This window comes from Antechinus flavipes, chromosome 4 (genome assembly GCF_016432865.1).
Source record: "Antechinus flavipes isolate AdamAnt ecotype Samford, QLD, Australia chromosome 4, AdamAnt_v2, whole genome shotgun sequence".
Lineage (NCBI taxonomy): Eukaryota > Metazoa > Chordata > Mammalia > Dasyuromorphia > Dasyuridae > Antechinus > Antechinus flavipes.
Window position 1 is genome coordinate 30,102,911 of NC_067401.1, and position 24,672 is coordinate 30,127,582.

The 24,672-nt window shown below is 43.9% G+C and overlaps 1 protein-coding gene across 1 annotated transcript; it reads right to left on the reverse strand.

The window, feature by feature from the left end:
* Positions 1-19,987: 19,987 nt before the first annotated feature.
* On the reverse strand, positions 19,988-24,470 carry ERAL1 (Era like 12S mitochondrial rRNA chaperone 1). The gene is made up of 11 exons (XM_051992290.1): positions 23,997-24,470; positions 23,609-23,746; positions 23,200-23,327; positions 23,036-23,113; positions 22,019-22,065; positions 21,639-21,700; positions 21,352-21,464; positions 21,038-21,274; positions 20,742-20,891; positions 20,573-20,653; positions 19,988-20,459 (listed from the first exon to the last, which is right to left on the reverse strand). Exons 1-11 carry the CDS (start codon positions 24,073-24,075, stop codon positions 20,337-20,339), a joined length of 1,236 nt encoding a protein of 411 aa, XP_051848250.1. The 5' UTR covers positions 24,076-24,470; the 3' UTR covers positions 19,988-20,336.
* Between the last annotated feature and the right edge of the window lie 202 nt (positions 24,471-24,672).

A 24,672-nucleotide genomic window follows, 5' to 3' on the forward strand; every position in this document is an offset into this window, starting at 1 on the left:
GAAGGGAGGGCAATATGTCCCCTGTATTTTCTGTGTTCCCATCACATATATATTATTGTGTTCAATTCTGAGTGCCGTACTCAGGAGAGAGAGTGCCGTGAGTCAACCCAACAGAAAGTGCTGACTGGAGATGCCTGTCTGTGCAAAAAGACGACTTACAGGGGTTGTCATATGGAAAAAAAGAGTTAAGTATATTCTGGCCACAAAGGGCAAAGCTAGAAATAATAGATGGAAGTTGAAGAAAGGCAGATTTAAGTTCACATAAGGAAAAATGTTATAAAAATGAGAGCTGCACAAAAGTGCAATTGGTTTTCTTGGACACTGAGTTTTTCCACCATCGAAGGTCCAGTGGGACATGACCATGTATCTTAAGTTATTGTAGAGTGGGTTTTTATATAGATTGGACCAGGAAGCCTCCAAAACCTCTTTCTACTTGGGTATTCTGTGAAAACCTCGGGCTTATAGAATCCTTTACAGATCATAAAGCATTTTCTACATGACAGCTTTGTGAAGTAAACAGGGCAGGTTTTATTATACCCATTTTGCAAATGAGGAAATGGGTTCAGTGAGATCAACTCTACTTGAAGTCACATTGCTAAAGGAACCCAAGTCTTTTGACTCCAGATACAGCACCCAGCTACTTCTAAGATGAGAAAAGACTGTCTGTCGGTGGAGAAATGAGGGAACAAATTATGCTATACGAATGTAATGAAATATTGTCCGTGGTTATTCAGCTCCCGAGAGTTAGAGAGAGAATCTGAGCCTGGGTCTCTTGATTCCAAGACCATTTCCAGCACACCAGACTGATGAGGTCCTGCATGGTGGTTTGGACCAAAAGAAACTAAAGAATTGATCCCTGAGGCAAGCAGACAGAAGACTCTAATAGAGAGCGGTTTCATTCCACGATCCCACTCTTTAGGGAAGTGATCCAGTCTGAAATCTAAGTTCTGTCAAACTCCTGAGACTCACCCTCTGTAGAAATCCCAGTCATGTCTCCGAGGTTAAATTCTCCCTAAAAAATCTGCCTGTGAGCCATCCCATGGCTGCTACCCTCCGTGGTTCAGTTCACCTCCACACTCTGCCTCATGGTGTCCCTCCTTACCTCTCCTCTCCCATGCCATGAGCTATCTCCCCTAACTCCACTAGGCTTCTCAGCCCCACTTTTCCTCCTGACAGCTAACTAACTCTTTCAGGCTGCTAAGTCCCTTTCAGGATTTAGCCTGCCAGCTAAGGGCATACCCCAACTTCTCAGGGTGCTTCTTTTCTACTGGGTAATTATAAGGTCCACTGAGGAACTTGTCTTTCATAGCCTCAACCACTCTATCTCATATTTACCCTTCCCAGTGTCTATTGTATCCTTTCATTTTGTCTGTAACCTATTCCCCTAAATAATGGCCATTATGAATTCTTCCCATGACTGAACCCTGTCATCGTCTGGTGATTACCTACATTATCTACATCATTTGGAAGAGCAGAGAGGAGTTGGGATCAGAAGTTATCCTTGCAAAGGACAATGGGATGGGAAAAGAGGCAGGGACTGATGGGACCTTCAAAGGAAAGAAACAGTAGAATTTAAGCCCTTTGAGGGCAGGGACAGAGCTGTACCCCCAGCAATTCCACTGGCTTTTAATACCCTTAAACATTTTTTTAAAATTTGTTGAGGCATCAAAAAGTTATCAAACTGTGCATACCCTTTGATCCATCAGTGTTACTTCTGGGCTTATACAGAGATACTAAAGAAGGGAAAGGGACCTGTATGTGCCAAAATGTTTGTGGCAGCCCTGTTTGTAGTGGCTAGAAACTGGAAATTGAATGGATGCCCATCAATTGGAGAATGACTGGGTAAATTGTGGTATATGAATGTTATGGAATATTATTGTTCTGTAAGGAATGACCAGCAGGATGAATACAGAGAGGACTGGTGAGACTGACATGAACTGATGCTGAGTGAAATGAGCAGAACCAGGAGATCATTATATATCTCAACAATGATACTGTATGAGAATGTATTCTGATGGAAGTAGATTTCTTTGACAAAGAGACTTAACTCGGTTTCAATTGATCAATGATGTACAGAAGCAGCTACACCCAAAGAAAGAACACTGGAAATGAATGTAAATTATTTGCATTTTTTTTCTTCCCAGGTTATTTATACCTTCTGAATTCAATTCTCCCTGTGCAACAAGAGAACTGTTCGGTTCTGCACACATATATTGTATCTAGGATATACTGCAACATATCTAACATATATAGGATGGCTTGCCATCTAGGGGAGGGGGTGGAGGGAAGAGGGAAAAATCGGAACAGAAGAGAGTGCAAGGGATAATGCTGTAAAAAATTACCCTGGCATGGATTCTGTCAATAAAAAGTTATTATAAAATAAAAATTTTAAAAATAATAATTTGTTGAGGCATTTGGGATTAAGTGACTTGCTCAGAGTCACACAAGTAGGAAGTGTTAAGTGTCTGAGGTCAGATTTGAACTCAGGTCCTCCTGACTTCAGGGATGGTACTCTATCCACTGAGCCACCTAGCTGCCCCTCCTTGAACATCTTTTTCTACTGCCCTTAGGTCACCAAGATGGTGAACAACTCCCAAATTTATGGGAACTTAGTGCACAAGAGAATGTGGTTTCTAAACCACCAAATCTCATAATGTAACTCAGAAACACAAAGGCAAGGACTTCCCATATGTTCAGGAGAAAAGGCTCTACAGCCAGTTGGATGGTCATATCTAATGTTATCCCTCCCCCATCCCCAAAGAAAGCCAAGATGACAAAAGATTACTTTGAGGCTTGAATGTGTTAAGTCCAAATGTTGATTTAAGAGAATTCTGGCCATCTAAAAATGTGGGCATGGTAAACTGGGAGACAAAAAGAAAAAGGCTGAGTGAATCAACTCTAAGCTTTGTGTGTGTGTGTGTGTGTGTGTGTGTGTGTGTGTGTGTATACCATTATTCTGTTCTGTTTTAAAAGTAAAAATAATTGAAATGCGAAGCTAAACAAAAACAAAAACTCACCTACTTTTGCCGATAGGGTGAGGACCCAAACAGATGTTCCAGGCTAAAGTAGTCTAATCTCATTAGGGAGCCTCTAATGGGTTGAATTTTTCACAACAGATAAGTGGTTAAAAGATATGAACAGGCAATTTTCAAAAGAAGAAATTCACATTATCGACAGCCATATGCAAATATATATATTCGCAATCGTTAATAGGAAGAGAAATGCAAATTAAACAAACTTCATGAGCAGAACAAGGAGAACATTGTACATAGTAAAAGCAACATTGCACAATGAGCAACTATATACTTAGTCTTCTCTGTGACACAATGATCCAATACAATTTCAAAGAACTTATGATGGAAAATGTTATCCACATTCAGAGAACTATAGAGTCTGAATGCAAATCAAAGCATACTATGTCCACTTTTTTTTTCTTTCTTGTGCCTTTTCCCTTTTGTTCTGATTCTTTTTTCACAACATGATTAATGTGGAAATATGTCTAATATGATTGTACATTATACTCTATATCAAGTTTTTTTTGCTGTCTTGGCTGGGGAAGGGAAGGAAAGAAGGAAGGAGAAAAAATTTGGAACTCAAGATCTTAAAAAAGTGAATATTGATAAGAAGAAAAAAATACTATGTTAAACAATAGGGGGACAAACCAAAAAAAAAAAATGCAACAATCTTCATTTCTTGCCTCATACACATCAGACACAAAGATGGCAAAAGATAAAAATGGCTAACATAGGAAGAAGACAAGCATATGAAGTCAGTAGATCTGGGAAGTGATAGAGCCATTCATTGTGGAAAATAACCTGAAATCACACAGAATGCTCACTGAAATAATCCAGCTACAGCACTAAAAAGATCAAAGATGAAGAAAAAAAGCCCATGTATATAAAAATATTTATAATAGCACTTTTTTGCCCATCAGTTGAACGATGGCTGAACAAATTAAGGCATATGAATGAAGGAAATATTTTTGAGCGATAAAGAATGATAATGATGTAAGAAATCAGAGGAACTTCAAAAGTCATAATTACATGAATTAATACAGAGAAAAGTAAACAGAATCAAGAGAATAATTTACATGATGACCATAATATTGTAAAAGAAAATAATGAAAGACTTCGGAAGTCCAATCAATGCAGCCAGAAGCACTGAAAAAATATATATGCGGATAAGACCAATATGTTCATTTGTTTTACTTACCTACAATAATTTGTTACAGGGGATAGCCTTCCAGTCCCCAGGGCATCATCCTCAATATCTTACTCCCCCTTATTCAATCAATTGCCAAATCTAATCAACTGCTCCTCAATGCAGCCTCTTGTTCTCCACCAACAACTATCTCTTTAGTTCAGGCCCTTATCACTCTTTCCCAACTAGAGTATTTCAACAACCTCACTGGACTCAAGTCTTAACACTATTCACAAGTGATTTTTCTTGAGCATATATCTTGTCTTCCCTCCTCAATCAACTCCTTTGGTTCCCTATTACCCCTAGTATAAAATATAATCTTTTGTTTAGTTTTTTAAACCTTTCATGATACTTGATACCAAGCTACTTTTCCAGCCTTGCACTATCCTTCACAGACCCACCCAACCACAGTCAAACTGGCCTTCTCTGTGTTCCTCTTCTACAACATTTCATCTCATATTTTCCTGCCTTTGTTCTCCATCCCTCCTGCTTGAAATGCATTCCCTCCTCTTCTCTGAGAGTACCATCTCTTCCCTTTAAGATTTAAGACCCAGCTTCTGCATGAAATCTTTTATAGTCCCCCGGAGGCTAGTGAGGTCTCTTCCAAACTATCTTGTACTTGACTATTCCATCTATATTTGTGTGTATTCACTTTATTTTTATGCTGGATATATTTATACATGTGCTTGTCTCCTCCATTAGCTTGTAAGCTTCTGCCTTCTGGCTTGTTTCAAGACTCAAATCCTGTGTTCTCCTGAAAGATTTTCCCAGTCCTCTCTTCCCTTACCCCACAGTGGAAGCCTCACCTCCCAGATTACTTTCTCTTTATATTCAATACAGTTCTTCCCCTTTGTCTTGCCTGTTAGAATCAGAGTTCCCAAAGGATCTGGACTGTGTCTTGCTACATTCTTGACCTTCTCTGTATGCACTAAAGAAAGATTTGTTGACTGATTTGTAAGTGGGATAGTTTTATTCTTTGTATCTGTACCTGTACCTTTGTACCTGTAAGTCCAGAGCCTAGCATCCTGCCTGGCACATAGTAGGAACTTAATAAATATTTGTGGATTGGTTAATATAAAAGAAAGGGAGGAAGGGAAAAGTGGAAAGAGAAAGAGAGAAAGAGAAGGGAGAAATAGAAGGGAGGAGAGAGAGAAGAGAGAAAAAGAAAGAGAACAAAAGAGAAAAAAGGAGAGACAATAGAAAAAGCAAAAGAGAGAAAAGAGAAAAGGGAGAAAGGAGAAAAAAGGAGAGAGAAAAAAGAAAGGGGAGAAAGGAAAAAGAGAGGAGGAAGAGAGAGGGAGAAGATAGATAGAGACAGAGAGAAACAAAGGAGGAAAGGAGAATGAGAGAGAGAGAGCACTCATTAATAAAACACTTTTTAAAAACTCCCTATATAGCTGTATCATGCAAAGATCCCTGTAAGACTATGGTGTGCTGTAGAAAATCATCTGTGAATTCTGGTGGATGTGGTTCTTTTCAGCAACAAGGTGATTCACCAGTTCTGATGGTTTTGTGGTGGGGAGAGCCATCTGCACCTAAGGAGAAGCTAGGGGGACTGAGTGTGGATCACAACATAGCATTTTCACCTTTTTTGTCGTTTGCTTGCATTTGGTTTTTTCTTATCTTTCCTTTTTGATCTGATTTTTCTTGTGCAGCATGATGGCGGTGGAGATATGTATAGAAGAATTGCATGTTTAACATATATTGAATCGCTTGTCCTCTGGGGGAGGGGGTGGAAGAAGCAAGGGAGGGGGGATTTGGAGTGCAGGGTTTTGCAGGCGTGGATGTTGAAGATTATCTGTGCATGTGTTTTGAAAATAAAAAGCTTTAATTAAAAAAAACTTCTTATTCATTTTCCATAATCATACAGGTGGATGATAATAGTAGTGTTATTGAAGCCTTTGGGGATGTATAAAACACTTTACACACTTAACTCATCTGGATCAACTGTTGACAGACTTGGCTCTTTTCAACAATAAGGTGATTCAAGGCAATTCCAATTGACTTGTGAGGGAGAGAGCCATCTGCATCCAGAGAAAGAACTATGGAGACTGAGTGTGGATCAAAGCAGAGTCATTTTCACTTTTGTTGTTGTTGTTGTTGTTGTTGTTTGTTTGTTTGTTTTTTTCCCTCATTTTTTCTTTCACCTTTTGATCTATTTTTCTTATGCAGCTTGATGAATGTGGAAATATATTTAGAAGAATTGCATATGTTTAATCTGTATTGGATTGCTTGCTTCTATGGAGGGGGTGGGAGGGAAGGAGGCAGAAAAATTTGGAACACAAGATTTTGCAAAGGTGAATGTGATTAAAGCTTTTTTATTTTCAAAGCATAGATAATTTTCAACTCTTGCAAAACCTCCAAATTTGTTCTTTCCTCTCTTCCCCTCCCCATAGGTAGCAAATAATCAAATATATGTCAAACCTGTGTGATTCTTCTATCCATAGTTCCACAATTTCATGCTACACAAGAAAAATCAGATCAAAAAGGGAAAAACATAAGAATGAGAACAAAATGGAAATAACAACAAAAAAGGTGAAAATACTATGTTGTGATCCACATTAAGTCCGCCCCAGTCCTCTCTCTGAATGTAGATGGCTCTCTCCCTCACAAGACCATTGGAATTGCCCTGAATCACCTCATTTTTGAAAAGAGCCATGTTTGTCAGAATTGATCATCATAATAATCTTCCTGTTGCTATGTATAATGTTCTAGTTCTGCTCATTTCACTTAGCATCAGTTCATGTAAGTGTCTCCAAGCCTTTCTGAAATCATCCTACTCATCATTTCTTATAGAACAATAATATTTACCTAACATTCATATGCTATACTTATTCATCCATTCTCCAACTGATGGAAGCATCCACTCAGTTTCCAGGTTTTTGCCACTACATAAAGGGCTGTCACAAACATTTTTTGCAAAAGTGAATGTTGAAAACTACCTTTGTAGGTATTTTTAAAAATAAAAAAATTAAAAATGATAATAATAAAAGAAAAAATTATCTCATTTAATCTTTGTGACAATCCTGGGAGGCAAATGATATTATTGCCCCCATTTTACAGATGAGGAAATAAGCTGACCAGAGGCTCCCACAGACAGTAAATGTCTGAAGACAGTTTTGAGCCCAGATCCTAACCAGCCAAATGTACCATCTAGTCACCTAGATGTCTGTAGTTAATTAATCACTTAAAAAAAATAAAAACAGTAATTTTCTAAAAGTCTTCAGAATTCAATCACGAAGCTAACAGACTATTCCCAACATATTGGATCAATGCCAGGATCACTTGGGATATTAGAGGCCTGATGGGAAATCCCAACCACAAAGACTCCATTAGTTTCCCCACTTAATAGAGGTCCCCCAAACATAGACTGGATGCCTTCCTGTCGAAGATAGTAAAAAGGAATTCTTGTTAGATATTTGTTGAATTAGATTTTGAGTTTTTAACCTACTTTGTATCATGGATTACTTTGGCTATCTGGTGAATACTGTGGACCCCTTTTCAGATTGTAAATCTGAATTGTAAATTCAGAAAATTGTAAATGTAGAAAATAAAACACATATAATTACAAAGGGAAAAAAAAAAAAAAAAAAGACTCCATTAGACTGACAGGGCTTATGATTGTCTTTCTTTGTATCCCAGAACTTAGCACAATTCCTGGTATATTGTAGATGCTAATTGAATGTTTAATATCTGACGTCCTACCTCCCACCCTCCATCTTATCCATTGACTGAGAGATGGTGAATTGTCGGTATGAAGTAAGTCATATGTTTTCAGGAGTGGTCAAGTGGTCAAGCTTGGCTAGACTTCAGGAGATAGAAGGGCCTGAGTTGCTAGGATCCAAGGAGTCACAAAGAGTTGGACACAACTGAACGTGTGAGCAACATTTGTTACAAGGGAAGTTTTAGTAGGGGTTTGGGGCAAGGGAAAGAAGAGGCAGCAGGAAGCAACAGATTAAAAAAAAAACAGTATTTTAAAAAGAGTTAGAAGCACAGTGACATGCTCTTTCATGAGGTATTTGGAAAGAAGGAAAGGGAATTAGGGCTTGGACTGAGTGGTACAGAGGCCACAGGCATGGGAGAGCAATAGAAGAAGTAGGGAGGTAATGAATGGTAGAATGTTACTTAGAAGTAGAGGAAAGAAGCAGGGGAAAAGAGGGGAGAGACAGACAAAAAGACAGAGAGACAGAAAGACAGAGACACAGAGACAGAGTCAGAAACAGAGACAGATACAGAAAGAGAGAGTCAGAGACAGAGAGAGACAGATGGAGACAGAGAGAGACAGAGACAGAGACAGAGACAGAGACAGAGACAGAGACACACAGAGAGAAACAGAGAGAGAGACAGAAAGAGACAGAGAAAGAAATGGGGGAAGGGGAGAAAAGAAAAAAGCTTTACAACACATTGCCTGCTTTTGTATTTGTATCCCCAATCAATGTGTCTGGAGCATAGTCAACTTGTTGATTAATAAACTGATGAAAAATAAGAAAGAAAAGAGGTTCCTGACACATGTTCTGATTTACCCAGAAAAACAAAACAAAACAAAACAAAAGACCCAAAGAAACCACAGATGAGTAGGTTAATGATAAAGAATGGTTGTGATATATAACCTTAGTTTTTGTTCTTTCATATGCAGGGAATGCCTATTTCAGATCCTGTTGGCTAAGTTCAGAAATTCTTAAATGGAGTGGGGGGAGATGGGGAAAAAAAAGGAATGAGGAAACTCTGGGGACAGAGGGACAAAGTAGAATTTGAAAGGGACCTTGCAGGAGGAAATGAATTTGGGGGAAGATGATCCTTATTAGACTATTTGGTCTTCGCTCTAGTCTAATTCTGAAATCAAGAGACGTCAACTCAGAAATGTCTAATTTAGAAAAGCCTAGAAAGATTTACATAAACTGATGCTGAGTGAAGCAAACAGAACCAAGAGAACATTTTGCACGGTAACAACAAGATTATGTGATGATCAACTATGACAGACTTGATTCTTCTCAACAATGAGGTGATTCAATGCAATTCCAGTAAATATGGGATGGAAAGAGCCATTCACATCCAGAGAGAGAACTATAGAGACTGAATGTGGATCAATACATAGTATTTTCACTTTTTATTTGTCTGTTTTTTTTCCTACTTTTTTCCCCTTTTGGTCTGATTTTTCTTGACAACCTGATGAATATAGAAATATGTTTAAAAGGATTGCGCATAATTAACCTATATCAGATTGCTGGCTATCTTGGGAAGGGAGGAGGGAAGGGAGGAAAAAAAAATTTAACACAAAGTTTTTGTGTTTTTTCCCTTAATTTATTTTCCCCAGTCACATGTGAAAAGAAAACCAAACATTTTGGGGGTTATTCATGTATTTTTTTAAAAGTATTTCTTTATGTCCACCTGCATTTTTGATTTCCTTCATAGGCTAATTGTACACTATTTCAAAGTCCGATTCTTTTTGTGCAGCAAAATAACTGTATGGACATGTATACATGTATTGTATTTAACATATACTTTAACATATTTAACATGTATTGGTCTACCTGTCATCTAAGGGAAGGGGTGGGGGGAAGAAGGAGAAAAGTTGGAACAAAAGGTTTTGCAACTGTCAATGCTGAAAAATTACCCATGCAGATATAAAATAAATAAAAAGCTAAAATAAAAAATTTTCCTTATGAATCATATTGGGAGAAAAAAATCAGAACAAAAGAGAAAAAATCATGAGAGAGAAAAAAACAGAAGAAAAAGAAAAAAAAACAAATGAACATAGCATGTGTTGATTTACATTCAGTCTCCATAGTTCTTTCTCTGGATGCAGATGGCGTTTTCCATCCAAAGTTTATTGGATTGCCTTGGATCAGTGAACTGCTGAGAAAGAACCAAGTCTGTTATAGTTGATCATGGCACAAACTTGCTGTTGCTGTGTATAATGTTTTCCTGGAAACACAAAGTCTTACAAAAATGAATGTTAAAATGTTAAAAAAAATCTTCACATGTATTTGGAAAAATAAAATACTATTGAGGAACAAAAAGAATCAAGTTAAAATGTAATTAGAAAATGTTTAACATAACAAGCCAAAATATGATAAAACATAATGTTTAAAAAAAAAAAAAAAAAAAGAAGAATGCACTCAAGAAGGAGCTTCCTGGAAGCTCCTTCGGGAGGCTGGTGGGGAGGCATCAGGAGTGATCAGGTGTATCTTGTTTCCATCAGTTTTGTAGGCGCTTTAGAGTTGATGAGCAGTAACTTGTCTTAGGAAGAGCACAGGTCCTCCTCAGAGCCTGGTATGGTTCTCCGGGTGAAGTCTCTAGCTGGGGCCTGGAGTAATGTCCTAACCTATTTAGGACTGGAGGGCCAGGGCAGAGCAGGGGTTAACACTCCCTGGCACCTTCTTTGTTGGGCTGGGCTGGCAGAGCAGGGAGGACACTTTGTCTGGCCAGATAACGCCACTCCCTTATCTCCCCACCAACAGCTGGAGAGGCCTGATCTGCCCCAAAACATGTGGGGCCACGGTTGATGGAGGTTGGAGGAGGGCTTCTCAGCCCTGCTACTCCCTGTCCTGGATGCTTTTGTGGTCAGGCCACCTAGGAGTATGGACAACAGGCTCCCTTTGGGCCAAGTGAGCCCATCCTGACAGAATAGAAGAGGTCCCAACCCCATTTCCAAACAGCTTCAGGACCTGGATCTGGGAAGCTGCTTATTTTAGGAAAGTGAGTCTTTCTAAGTCCTAGGATCAGGGAGCTAACCAACAGAGGAGGCAGCTCTGGACCAATATCTAAATTCATTTCAACAGCAATTATTCTACTGTACCACTGTATCACTCTGTGTGCAAGAACTTGTATATGTGTGTTTTTTGGCTGACTTTGCCTCAAATTAATCGTACAAAAAGAAAAAAAAATCTTTCCTTTTTTCCTTTCTATCTCATTTAGCTAATAATTAGTACTTTTGACTGACTATGCCCTGAACTAATTCTAAAAAAAAGAGAGAAAAAAGCATTCTTTTTTCCCCTTTTATCCCATTAACTAATAACACATAGTATAATATTATATAATATAATATAGATAATATTTATGTTATATTATATAACATTTATTATATATTATATTATATATAACAACCTGTAATATAATATAGATTGTAATATAATTACATGTTGCAATATGTAATATGTGACAAAATAATATAATATATACAATATTATATCGCTACATTATAGCACTTACTATGTGCCAGGCACCACACTAAACACTTTACAAATGTTTCATTTGATCCTCACATCAATCCTGGGATGTAAGTGCTGTTCTTCACTCTATTATTACAGTCAAAGAAACCAAGGCAAGCAGAAGTTAACAGAAAATTGCCCAAATTCACTGAGCTAGTAAGTGTCTGAGACTATATCTGAACTCAAGTTTTCTAGAATCCAGGTCTAGGGCTCTATAACACTTAGGAATACTGTCTACAGCAGGAACTGCAAAGAACACTCTGGTTGGTGCTCAGAATTCAAAGAAAAACAAAGCAGTCCCTGCCCCTCAAGGGACTTAAATTCTGAAGGACCTTGTGGGGGGGGGGGAGAGGGGAACACCAATCTTTCCCACAACACCTTTGCTCAAGCTGTGCCCTCTGCCTGGAATGCTTTTCTTTCCTCTTGTTACATCCCTCCCTATTCATGGTTTTTTGGTTTGGGTCTTTGAGTTTTTAGTTTATATATCTCTCTATAGAGAGATAGGTATATCTATCTATATATTATTTATACCTATATATAGATGAATATAGATATAGATATATCCAGGTACTGGCTGAAATTTTCTCATTTGTAGAATGTTATTTTATTTTGTTTTCCATTTTTAAAGTTAATTTTCAAGAGAGAAGTTATAGAAATAAAATCTTTTACAAAAAATAAAAAAATTAAGCCCAACTCAAATGCTCTCTCCTCCATGAAGCCTTCCTTGACAATGATCTTCTTCCAGTCTCTTTATTTGATAACTTTTGTCACTTGTTATAGCTCTTTTGTACCTGTATCATGGATAATACAGTCTATGAGAACTATAGCATCCATGCTGGTGTCATGCCCTATTAGTAAGCTCTTGGTCTCTCCTCTAAACTCTGGGATCTGCTCCTTTGCCTAGAACAAGGCTGTACATATAGTAGTTGACTGTGTGTATGTAGTAGAGCAGGAAGGCAAGCTCTACTTGAAATTGGAAACTGGAAAGCCATTTGGGGTTTTCATGACAAAGACACTGGAGAAGTTTGCCATTTCCTTTTACTCCCCCTCCCCCCAACTCATCTTACAGATGAAAAAGCTGAGGTAAATGGGGTTAAGTGACTCACTCAGGGTCATACAGCTAGTAAGTATCTGAGGCCAGATTTGAACTTCCAGATCTTCTGACTCCAGAACCTCTCTGTCTCCTGTACCACTCAGCCATCCTTTGGAAATGGACCACTAGGACTCTATTGCTGGCTGGTTATATTACTTACTAGTAGCATGAACTTAGACAAATCACCTCCCATTCTAGACCTTAATTCCTTCATCTTATTAGTCAATAAGCTTTTATTGAAGACCTGCTATTACACGAATGATTAAATTAGAAGAGAGCTCTTTTACCTTTTCTTGTGTCCTGAACCTTTCTAGCAGCAATCTGGGGAAGTCTGTGGACCCAGTATCAGAATTATATTTATAAGTAATTGGAAGAAAATGTTCAATTTCTGTTATAAGTTAGTGAAAATAAAAAATGTGATTCTCCCCCCCCCCCCATTTTGGATGATTTCCAGGTCCTTTTAGTTTCTAACATTCTGTACCTGGAGAGGGGGCATTTTCTGGGTTTGGGTGTTCTGACAGAAATATCTGACTTGTTCCCATTTATGCAATACTTTACAATTCAGTAAGCTTTTTTTCATTGACATCTTTCCTTTTTACATTATTTTAATTTCGGACTACCTGCCATCTAGGGGAGGGAGTGGGGGGAAAGAGGGAAAATTTTGGAACAGAAGGTTTTGGAAGGGTCAGTGTTGAAAAATTACCCATGCATATGTTTTATCTTTTAAAAGCTATAATAAAATAAATTTTTAAAAAATTATCTTAATTTCCCAGTGTATCCTTTACTATCGCACATCTAGCAACCCATTTTTATAATAAAGATTTTTAATAGATTAATAAAACTAGTCAACACATAAATTATGTCTGAAAGTGTATGCAATATTCCATACCCACAATTCCCTACCTCTGTAATTGGGAGGGAGGTGATATAATGCAAAGAGTGGTTTTTAGAGTAGTTCTTTTTATAGGAACCACAAGCTGGAAAGTAAAGGGGTGTTCACCTTTTGGGCAATGGCTAACCAAATAGTGATATGTGATGGAATATATATGCACCATAAGAAATGATGATATGAACAATTTTTAAAAAATTTAATAATGTTTTTTTTTATTTTCAAAATACATGCAAACATAGTTTCCAGTAGTCACCCTTGCAAGACCTTGTGTTTCAAATTTTTCTCTCTCCTTTCTCTCCACCCCTCTCCTAGTCAGCAAGGAATCCACTATAGGTTAAACATGTTCAATTCTTCTAAACATATTTCCACTAAATGGACAATGTAAGAGGAGTAAAGGGAGAAGAACAAAGTCTGTCTGCTTGTAAAAACTTAAGAATTCTGATCAATGCACTAACCGACTACAACTCCAGAGTGGATATGGTTTTACAATTCAGAACAAAACATACTTTTTTTGGACATGGCCACTGTGCTGTTATTTTCTTTGACAGCGCATATTATTGTAAATTTTTAAGGTTTATTTTTTACTCAATAGTATTTTATTTTTCTAATACAATTAAAGATAGTTTTCATGTAAGATTTTGAGTTTAAATTTTTTTCCTCCCTCCCTTTCTTACCTCCCTCTTCCCCAAGACAGTAAGCAATCTGATATAGGTTATACATGTACAATCATTTTATTTTATTTTATTTTATGTACAATCATTTTAAACATATTTCCACATGAGTGATGTTAAGAAAGAAAAATCAGAATAAAAGAGAAAAATCAAGAGAAAGAAAAAGCAAACAAACAAACAAAAAAATTTGATACACACAGTAAGTCTCCATGATTGTCTGTCAAGGCAGATGGCATTTGTTATCCCAAGTCTATAGAATTATCTTGCATCAATGTATTGTTGAAAAAATCTAAGTCTATCATACTTGATCATTATATAATCTAGAACAAGTAATCTGATATAGGTTATACATGTACAATCCTTTTAAATTTATATCCATATTTAGCATGTTGTACAAGAAAAATCAAACCAACAAGCCATTCTCCAGTTTATAAATGGTCAAAGGATACAGACAATTTTCAGATGCAGAATGTGAAAGTGTTCTAAATCATTATTAATCAGAGAAATGCAAATTAAGACTACTCTTAGATATCACTAAGCACCTCTCAGATTGGCTAAAATGACAGAAAAAGTTAATGATAAATCTTGGAGGGATGTGGGAAAACTGGGACACTAATGCATTGTTGGTGGAGTTGTGAAATGATCCAACCATTCTGGAGAACAATATGGAAATATGTCCAAAGGACATGATCCAGCAGTTTATACTGGGTTTATATCCCAAAGAGATCTTAAAGGAGGGAAAGGGACCCACATGTACAAAAATGTTTGTGGCAGTCCTTTTTGTGGTGGCTAGAAACTGGAAACTGAGTGGATGCCCAATCAGGTGGGGAATGGCTGAATAAATTGTGGTATATGAATGTGATGGAATATTATTGTTCTATAAGAAATGATCAGCAGGAGTATTTCAGAGAGTCCTGGAGAAACTTACATGAACTGATGCTGAGTGAAGTGAGTAGAACCAAGAGAACATTGTACACCGCAGCAACAAGATTATATGATGATCAACTCTGATGGATGTGGCTCCTTTTAACAATGAGATGATTCAGGCCACTTCCAATAGTCTTGTGATGGAGAGAGCCATCTGCATCCAAGAGAGAAAACTATGGGGACTGAATGTGAATGAAAAGTATTTTCATCTCTTTTTTGTTGTTGTTTGTTTGCTTTTCTTTCTGCTTTGATCTGATTTTTCTTGTGTAGCATGATAAATATGGAAATATGTATAGAAGAACTGAACATGTTTAACATATTTTTGATTACTTGCTGTCTAGAAGGAAGGGAAGGGAGAGAGGAAAAAAAATTTGGAACACAAGGTTTTACAAGGGTCAATGTTAAAAACTACTTTTGCATATATTTTTTAAAAGCTATTATTTAGATTAAAAAAAGAAAAGAAAAATCAGACCAGAGGGAATGAAACCAAAAAGGGGAAATAAACATTAGGAAGAAAAAGAGCAAGCAAACAAACAAAAAGGTGAAAATAGTATGTTAAATCTGCATACAGTCTCCATAGTTCTCTTTCTGGGTGCGGATGGCATTTTCTATCCCATGTCTATTGGAATTGTCTTGGATCGCTGAATTGCTGAGAACTAAGTTGATCCTAGTTGATTGTTGCACAATATTGCTGTTACTGTGTACATTATTCTGGTTCTGCTCACTTCATTCAGAATCAGTCCATGTAAGTCTTTCCAAGCTTTTCTGAAATCATCCTACTCATCATTTCTTATAGAATAATAATATTTGATTATATTCATATGCCATGACTTGAAATATTCAGCCATTCTCTAATTGATGAGTAGCCACTCAATTTCCAAATCCACTCAAAATCCAAATACAGCTACTAAAAAAAGAGCTGTATTTTTTCTTTGAACATTTTTAATCTAGTTTAATCATTTCATTTCTTTTAATCATTCTATAAAGATCTCTAAAACACTTTACTGTGTATAAGGCACTATAAAAATGGTGGATATAATAACTATAAATAATGGTGGATAAAAAGTCGAAATCCACATCCAGAGAAAGCAGCACAGAGATAGAATATGGACTGAAGCATATCATTCCCTCCCTTTTTGTTTGTTTTTTCCCACTCATGTCTTTCCCCCCCCCTTAATTCTACCTCTATTTCACATGACAAACATGGAAATATGCCCAAAATGATTGTTCCTGTATATATTTTTTAAAAAGATGACCTGGATATAAATAAATATAATATAAACCAGAGGAGATGTTCATGAAAGCTATGAAAAATTGCTGTGAAATTTCAGAGGAAGAGATTTGGCATAGACCAAGAATATTGGAAGACTTCATGGAACAGGCAATATTTGAGTTTAGAAAGATAAGCATTTTAAATAAGCAAGGACTGGAAGTTAGGGAAAGGAAGCATTTTCAGGAATAGGAAACAGGATGAGCATGAATGGAAGAGCATATTCCTGAGATGTGCATATTTTTTAATGGAAATTTTCTTTTTCTTTCTTTTGTTATTGATCTGATGGGCTTAATTATTTTATGTGGAAGAACCAAGCTTAGACTTTGGTTCATGGCCAATCCGAGGGCAGATCTCCCTAGACTCAGCCACGAACCTGTTCCTTTGGGGCAAAGATACCTTAGTCTCTTTAGTGGGTGACACAGCCCCAGGTGTCCCCAGGAAGGTAGGATTCTGACTATTAGAGGTTTTATTTTTGAGGGGGAAATTTGACTCACAGATCTTTTCCGACACCCACCCTGCTCTTTTTCTGTTCCATTGGGATGCAGAATCACTTTCTGCTTGAGAAGAGGTAGATGAGGTGAATGACCCCACAGGAATCAGCCCTGGGTGGGGGATACTAACCAGCCCCAGCCTGGATCTTGCAGGCTCCTGATAAGCCGAGGGTCCTGACAACCCTCCCTGATAGCAGACTGGCTGTTTATCAGGGTCCCTAGCTGGCCAGCCAGCTCCACCCCGGGCTAGTCTCCAGCCTCCTAATCTTGGATCTAGCAAGTCTTTCTGAGTCCCGATGGGACTTAGATGGAGGCAAACACAAACTCACTCTTCTCCACTGTCCAGTTCCCAATCTGGCTCTCGATCTTAATTGTTCCCTGAACTTTTGTGGTGATAGAAAACCCCAAGAAATGAACAATGTGCCCAGGCAGAAAGTGGGTTGAAGCTGGGGGCACCTGTCCCCAGGCTAAGGTAGGCAACACTAAGAAACAAGGACCAAGGATGAATCAATCGATCAGTAAACACATACTAAGCTCCTACAATGTGCCAGGCACTGCGCTATGAATGGGAATGAAATGGAACTTTGCCCAAGAGATTTGGTGTCTGTATCTGGTTCCCCTCAGGCCAGGATGAGACCTCGGGTGTGTGTGTGGGGGTCTCCAAGAGCCTTAACTGGACCCTTAAGATCTCACTTAACTCTGGGCCTCAGTTTCTATAGAATGGAGGAGGGTTTGGCTCTGACAGCTTGCAGTTGCAAACCTCTTTATTTACATCCGTCATCTCCCCTGCGCCTCAGAGCTGGCCAAGTCAGGTAGGGGCATTATCCTTCTCAGCTCCCCTAGTTCTTTTAGGCCACCATCATCTTCCTCACCAGCAGACCATCCCCAACCCCCCTCCTCCACCATCCCCCACATCCAATGGACCAATATCACTGCTCTGTCCAGAAATTTCCACTTTTGGGTGGGGGGACTGGAGTAAGGTGACTCGCTCAGGCTCACACAGCTAAAAAGTGTCTGAAGCTGCTTTGGAACTTAGGTCCTCCTGACCCCAGAGCCTGTGTTCTATCTGCTGTGCCTCCTTGCTGTCTCCAGCTTCCACATTTTCCTTCACTTCTGGGATAAAATACAAATTCCTCAGCAATTTTTAAAGTCCTTCACAGTCTAGTTCCCCCCATTCCTCATGTCATGTTCTTGATCCAAAGCATTATTTGCTGCTCCCCTTATGAGACATTTCCAGGTGGTACAGCACAGAGTAACAGTCAGGGAAATGGGAGTTCAAATCCAACCTCAGAGGGACAAATGGCAAAGTGGATAATTGGGTACCAGTCCCCAACTCAGGTGGATCTGAGTTTGAAACAACTTCAGACGCCTTCAGAGCTGTGAGGCTCTGAGCAAGTTATTTAACCCTAATTGCCTCTCAAAAAACAAAACAAAGAACAACCAAGAACTGACTGAATGGAAATGAACACATGCTATGTTCACTTTTTTTTTTTTTTTTTATTTCTCCCATGGCTTTTCCTGTTTGCTCTGATTTTTCTCTCCCAACATAATAAAACAATGTGAATTAAAAATAAATACACTAAAAAAAAGAGTTAAACATTAAAAAAAAAAATCCAACCTCAGACTAGCTATGGGACCCTGGACATTTGTGTCTTCTTGCCTCAGTTCTCTGTCTCATAAATGGGATGATCACAGGAGCTCCTTCCCAGGAGAGGATCCAAGGAAACGTGACCTGTAGAGCTTAGCGAACTAAAGCCCGTTGCTTCCATCCCAGCCGGGGCCCACCAAGAACCGTCTGCCCACTTTTTATCCAAGCTGCTCCCGGCCCCCCAGTAGAATAGAAGCCCCTTGTGTTATTCATTAGGGTTTTCTTGCTTGGCCATTCCTTTCTCCAGCTCATTTGACAGATGAGGAAACTGAGGGAAACAGGGTGGAAGTGATGGGGCCGAGGTCACCCCGCGCCGCCTGAGGCGGCATTTGGGCCCAGGTTTCGGAGAACGAGTCACCTCATGGCCCGGCAGGAGACAGGCCCCGCCACGTGCTGAGCTCGGACGCGGGGGCTGAGGAGCCGAGGGCCCGCCATAGGCGGCTGGGGGAGGGGGGAGACAAAGCCCCCGCTCGGCCCGATGGAGGAGGGGGCCTGGGACAAGGCAGAGGCTTCGGACCCCCACCTTCCCGGCATTCTGAGCGCGCTGGGGACCCTCCCTGCCGGCGGAGAAGGGAGGTGGAGACTAGGGGGCAACCTCCAGGCCCAAGTGGGCATCCCCAAAGAAGCCCCTCCAGAAGAGGGCACAGAGCCCCGCCCCGGCCCAGGAAGGGTTAAGGACTGGGGCCCGCCAGGGCGGCCCTCCCCACCCTTTGCGGGCGGAGGACCCCGCCCAAGGGGAGGGGCCAACGGCTTATAAGGAGGCCGGGCCGAGGCGGCCAGCGGAGACGGGGTGCCCGCCCCCCAGAAGGCCCGGCAGCAGCTCCCGGTGCCAGGTAAGTGGCTCGACAGGCCCAGCCATCTGCTGTCCTTTGGCCCGCTCTGACCTCTGTTGCCCGAGCTTCCTGGGCTGTTCTGGCTCCGGACCCTAAGGCCCAGAAGGCCTTTACTCGGCCAGCTCTCCTTCCTTCCTCCTGGGTGCCCATGTCGGAGCTTCTCCCCCTGGCCTCCATCCTGAATTATGGCCTACTTTCCAATGGTCGGAGCCTGCTGGAAGCTGCTGACCTCTGGAGTCGGGGAGAGATGGAGGCAAAAGGGAGCTCTATAGGGGCAGCAGAGCCTGGCCCCTGCCCCTGCCCGTCCCTGACCCCTGCCTGGCCCTGACCCCTGACCCCCAGCCCTCCTCCTCCTCCTCAGCCTTGCTTTCTCTATAGCTTCTCCAGGGGGCTCCTCAGGGAGAGGACGTGGCTGTGCCCCCATGGGACCCTGGCCAGGATATCATCATATACTGTAAGTTTGCAATGAGACACTACAGTATAGATGATGTACTGGGACGGGCCGCCCCGCGCTCCGGACCCAGGCCAGCGGGAGCTGGAAGATGGCGCACTGAGCTCAGGCCAGGAGGGCACACGAGGAGTGTGGCGAGGAAACCGTTACCATTACTGTGCTTAGTAATGGTAAGGGTTCTCTTGCTGCGCTCAGTGACCGTGCCCGCCAGCTGAGACCGGAGGACCCGGGGGCTGCACGGGTGGGGGGGAGGGAAGCTCTGCTGCACTGTGTAGAAATAAAAGTGAGAAGCCAGACTCTTTTTTATGTCACTTTATTATTGCAACAAACCGGAGATGGGCGGGTGACAAGGCGTGGCCATCTCTCTCAATGCGAGGGCACCAGGGCTTGCTTGGGCTGGAGAGGGGGCACCTGTCCCAGCTGGGGGCAGAGGCTTGGAGTAGGAGAATGGAGCCCCCGCTGTCCCGGCGCTCCCGAGAGGAGGGCGGGTTCTGAGCAGCTCTCCCTCACTGCCGGGCACAAGGGCCATCTGGCTCTTGCCTGACCACTCTTCTCAGGGCTGAGCACCAGGACTGTTGCACCAATGATAAACCGCCGGCTCCAGGAACCCAACCAGGCCCAGGAGGCCTTGGGGGGTAGGGGACAGTCACCTTTGCAGCTTAACTGAGAGGCGGAGCTGCACTTCGCACAGGAACACGTTTCTGAGGTCCTGAGTGGCTTCTTGGGCCAGCAGGCTGATCAGCTGCCCACTCTGACCAATCAATAGCCTCTGCGGGCAGGACAGAGAACAAGGGCTGAATGTGTTCATTGGGGATGGAAGGGGTAAAGGGGAGGGGAGCTCTAGTTCCCGGCCCTCGCCCCAGTCCCTGAGCTGTCACTCACCAAGTGGGACTCCTTGGACACTATCAAATCCTGCAGGATCACAAGCTCCCCACGGAGACCCTGTTCCCACAACCTTGTCTCCTGCAAAGAGGAGACACTTCAGGTGGCTCTGCCCAGCCCGCAGCCCCGCGGCCCTCCCCTTCCTCCTCCCTGTAGCCAAGCCCTGTACCTGCTGCACGCTGTAAGGCACCTCCTGAGGCAGGTGCTCCAACAGCTTTTCCCGAATTATGTTGGCACAGACCTCCTGCGGCGTCTGGCTGGTGAGCACTTCACTGTGGAACTCCCAGGGCCCTGGTTGGGCCTGTGCCAGGAGATATTGCTGTGGGCACCACAAGAAACATGGGTGGCATCAGGGCCTCCTCTTTCATGCCCCCCTTACTGCCAAGACAGTCCAGGGCTTCGCTTCCCACTTAAAGGCCATGCCCAAGGCCGAAGACTCCCTGGGGTGGGGAGCAGGGGACTGACCTTCAAGGTCTCCACATCTTCCTGATTCAGGGCAGAGAGCATGAAGATCTCCTGGAAGTGGGGCCAGCCCACCCTCTCAGGGCCTCCCGGGGACTCTGGCTCTGGCTTGGCTGTGGCTTTCTGGGTCTTAGAATCCGGCAGAGTCGACTTGACCCGCAACAATTTGCCATTGACGACACCTTCTGTGAGGGCCGTGGTCAGCTCCAGAAGGACAGCCTTCTGCTTCAGGCAGTCCACCTGGGGAGAAGGCTCACAATCAGCACGGCCTGGAGCCCCGAAGGGAGGCTGGGGGTCCTCCTCAGCACCCGGCTCACCTTATTCATAACCAGGATGCTGGGGACTTGGGGGAACTGAGACAAGCACTTGAGAACCTGGCGGTTAAGCTGGCCTCGGGTCCACTTGTCCGAGACGTCCACCAGAACCACAACTGGGAGGCAAACAGCAACATCACGGCCCTGCCTCTGCAAATCTCCCAATGCTCCCCATTCCCAGCAGCCATGTGGTTAGGACCCCCTGGGAGTTTAGCAAATAGGAATTCCTCACGCCCTCCGTTGATTCTCTTCCTCCCTCCCAGGCCCCTTCAGGACAGGAGGGGCCCTACCCAGGTCTGCGATCTCCATGCTTTTCCAGGGATCCTTCAGCAGGGACTGTTCTAGGTTATGCCTAGAGAATAGAGGCAAGATATTAAAACAATTCAGCCCAGGGGCTCCTGGGAGGAAGTGAAGGGAATCATGACGCTTCTGGCTCCCTCAGGAAGTAAACGGCCCAAGGACAGAGTGAGTGACTGGGAGCCAGGAAGACAGAGACCCAGGCCCTCACTAGCTGTGTGACTTGTAGGCTAAACAGGGGCAATCACAGCACCTCCCTCACAGGATCGGGGGACGACCAAGTGAGCCTGTGAGAAGAGCCAGGCCTCCGGAAGGCTACCGGCTCTTTCATCATTCTCCCCCCAGAGCAGGCGGGTCTCCTCAGGGTTATTACCTCTTCTGCTTAGCAGGGCTGATGAGGCCAGGGGTGTCTAGGAGCACCTGCGGGGAAGAAAGATGTGTCTGAGAGAAGGGAAGGAAGTGTCAGGCATGTCAGGCCCCCCTTGGCGGCAGCCTGGCTCCTGTGACTGTGAGGGGGAGGGAGGCCATCGGGGGGACCCAAACACTGCCTCCCAGCCCACCCATGCCAGAAACTCTCTCAGGTCCCTTCTCTCACCTCGGTGCCCCCTCACACCGGCCTGCCTCAGCCCTTCTCCTCTCTCCAAACCCAGCCCCCAGCTCTCTCCTGACTGCAGCCCCACATCATCCAGCATCTCAAACACGCCCCAAAGGGCATTCACACGCCTTCCTCTTCCTCTCCGTCACTGAGCCCCAGTTCCAATCAGCAGCGGGGCTCAACAGCTCTCCCTTCGGACCCTTCCCCCACTTCTCTCCATGAAGCAGAGACTGTCCAAGGGAATCCCTGCTCAAAGTTTTTCAGTGGTTCCTTGAGAATAAGGGTGGCACCCGGTGCCCTCTGCCATACAGCTCCAAGCTTCCTTTTCCACTCACATTTCACCCCCAAGCTAACCCATCCACGGTGCCCCAAACCAGGCTGTCCATACACCCCCTGCCTGCCTTTCCAGGCTGGAATGGAGCATCTGCTCCTCACTTTTGCAGCACCCACACCTCCAGCAGCTTGTGTTACTGCTCTGGACACATTGCATCTTCCAGGATAAGGCTCCCTGAGGGCAGTGCGCCCAGTGCCCCACATGCTGCCTGGCCAGTTTAATACAAGTGTGGCGAGTAGGGTTCTGGTTGACGCCCTCTTTATCCAGGTGCTGCCCCCCTTTATTCAGGGACTGAAGGAGGGGGCAGACAGGAGGCTCTTGTGTAAGATGCCTGATGAAGGCTGAGTGAAGTTCAGGCCTTGAGTGAGGAGTGCACTGGGTGAAAGGTCCCTGACCTCATCGGTCTCCATGATCAGGGCCACCAGGTTAAAGCTCCCAGTGCCAGACCCTGCAGACCTTACCAGCTGAGTCTCCTCCTCCGTGAGAACCCCCAGGGCCTGGCAGCGAGTGGTATGGACCTTCTTGGAGACCGGGAACACCTGCAAGGATCCACGTGGTGAGTCAGGGCTCAGCCCCCCAGAGCTGGCCCTGAGGGCACAGAAAGGGGGTGCAGAGGGTGGCGTACTTTGCGGCCCAGCAGCTGGTTGGAAAGCGTTGATTTCCCAGCATTCGGGGCTCCGAGGATGGCGACTCGCAGGATCCGAGAGTTCTCCGGCATGTTGGGAGGAAGGGCCACGAGAAGAGCCTGCTTATCTGGGGAGGGAGGGGCACAACGGACAGCACGGTCACTCCAAAAAGACCCCCTGCAGGCAGAAGGGGGCCTGGGAAAGAGGAGCCTGGGACCCGGGTGGGCCGGCCAGCCGCCCCCCATCCCTGGGCCCCACCTCCCCCTTGGCAGGCTGGAGAAGCCCAGGGTTCCCCTCTCAGAACGCTTTTAGAAATGCAAAATGAAGCAGAATCACAAAGGGACGGAAACGTGGGCAGCGCCCCAGCATCGGTAACCGGGAGAAGCACCCGCGGCGCGGGTCACTTACCCTCGTGCAGAGCCACCGTGGGAGATGGCTGGGGCAGCTCACAGCCCTGCTTGGCGACCCCCAGGAAGTGGTCCAAGGCTGAGCCCCGTCCGTAGCAGCAGCGGAAGGGAAGAGCCGCGCGGGAACCTCCGGACACAGCTGCCACACAGGCGAGAAGGAGCCCCCGAGTGGGCACGGGGCTTGGGGGAGGGGGGAGCGCAGAGGGGGCGGGGCCAGACCCGAGAGGGGGCGGGACCGGGGCGACACGAAAACAAGGAGGCGGGGCACGGGAAACCACGAAAGCGGGGGTCCTCCCTCTCTCCCACCGCGCCTACCAGAATCCCGGCGCTTTGCTCTTCTCCTGACTTCTAATTCAGAAGCCTCCCCCGTCCCCCCTATAGCTTCTCACCCGCGCTTCGTTGGCTCGACCGCCAGATCCTAAGAGCCGTCCGCACCCACCCAACGGCGTTTCGACTGGGGGCCGCCATCTCTGCTAGCAGAGAGCGCCGGAAGCGTCCGGAAGAAACTGTAGGGAGCTGCCTCCACGCGCCTGGTCGCAGAGGATTCTGGGATGCTGGAGGACTGCTAGGTGGGCGGGAAAGGAAAAGCACCTTCTGGCTTGGGGGAATAGAGTGAACCCTCCCCAGTGCCTCTCGCTCCCTCCCCCTACCCGGAAAAGACTTATTTTTAGCCTTCTTCCTAAAGGCTACAGTGACCCCGAGGCCTAGGTCCGTCCCTCTTGTCTCCGGAGCGCCCCCTGCAGCAGAGGAGAGGAAGGGCAGGCAGAGGCTCTTCCCACATCACTGGGAGTTCCTTTTACGGCGGCCTGGAGAGCAATTTCCCAAAGTCCCCCGCTGTGCTCTCCCCCTCCCCTCTCTCGTTGTCTCTGGCTCTGTCGCTGCCTCTGTCTCTCTCTGCGCGGTATATATGTGTGTTAAGTGTATATTACATAGAATGCGTTAGCCCTGTGACACTGGGCAGGAAATTTAACCCTGCCTACCTCCATTTGCTCACCTGCAAGAGGAGCCGGGGAAGGCGCAGGCAAACGCGCCACAATCTCTGCCCAGAAGCCCCGGATTCGGTTT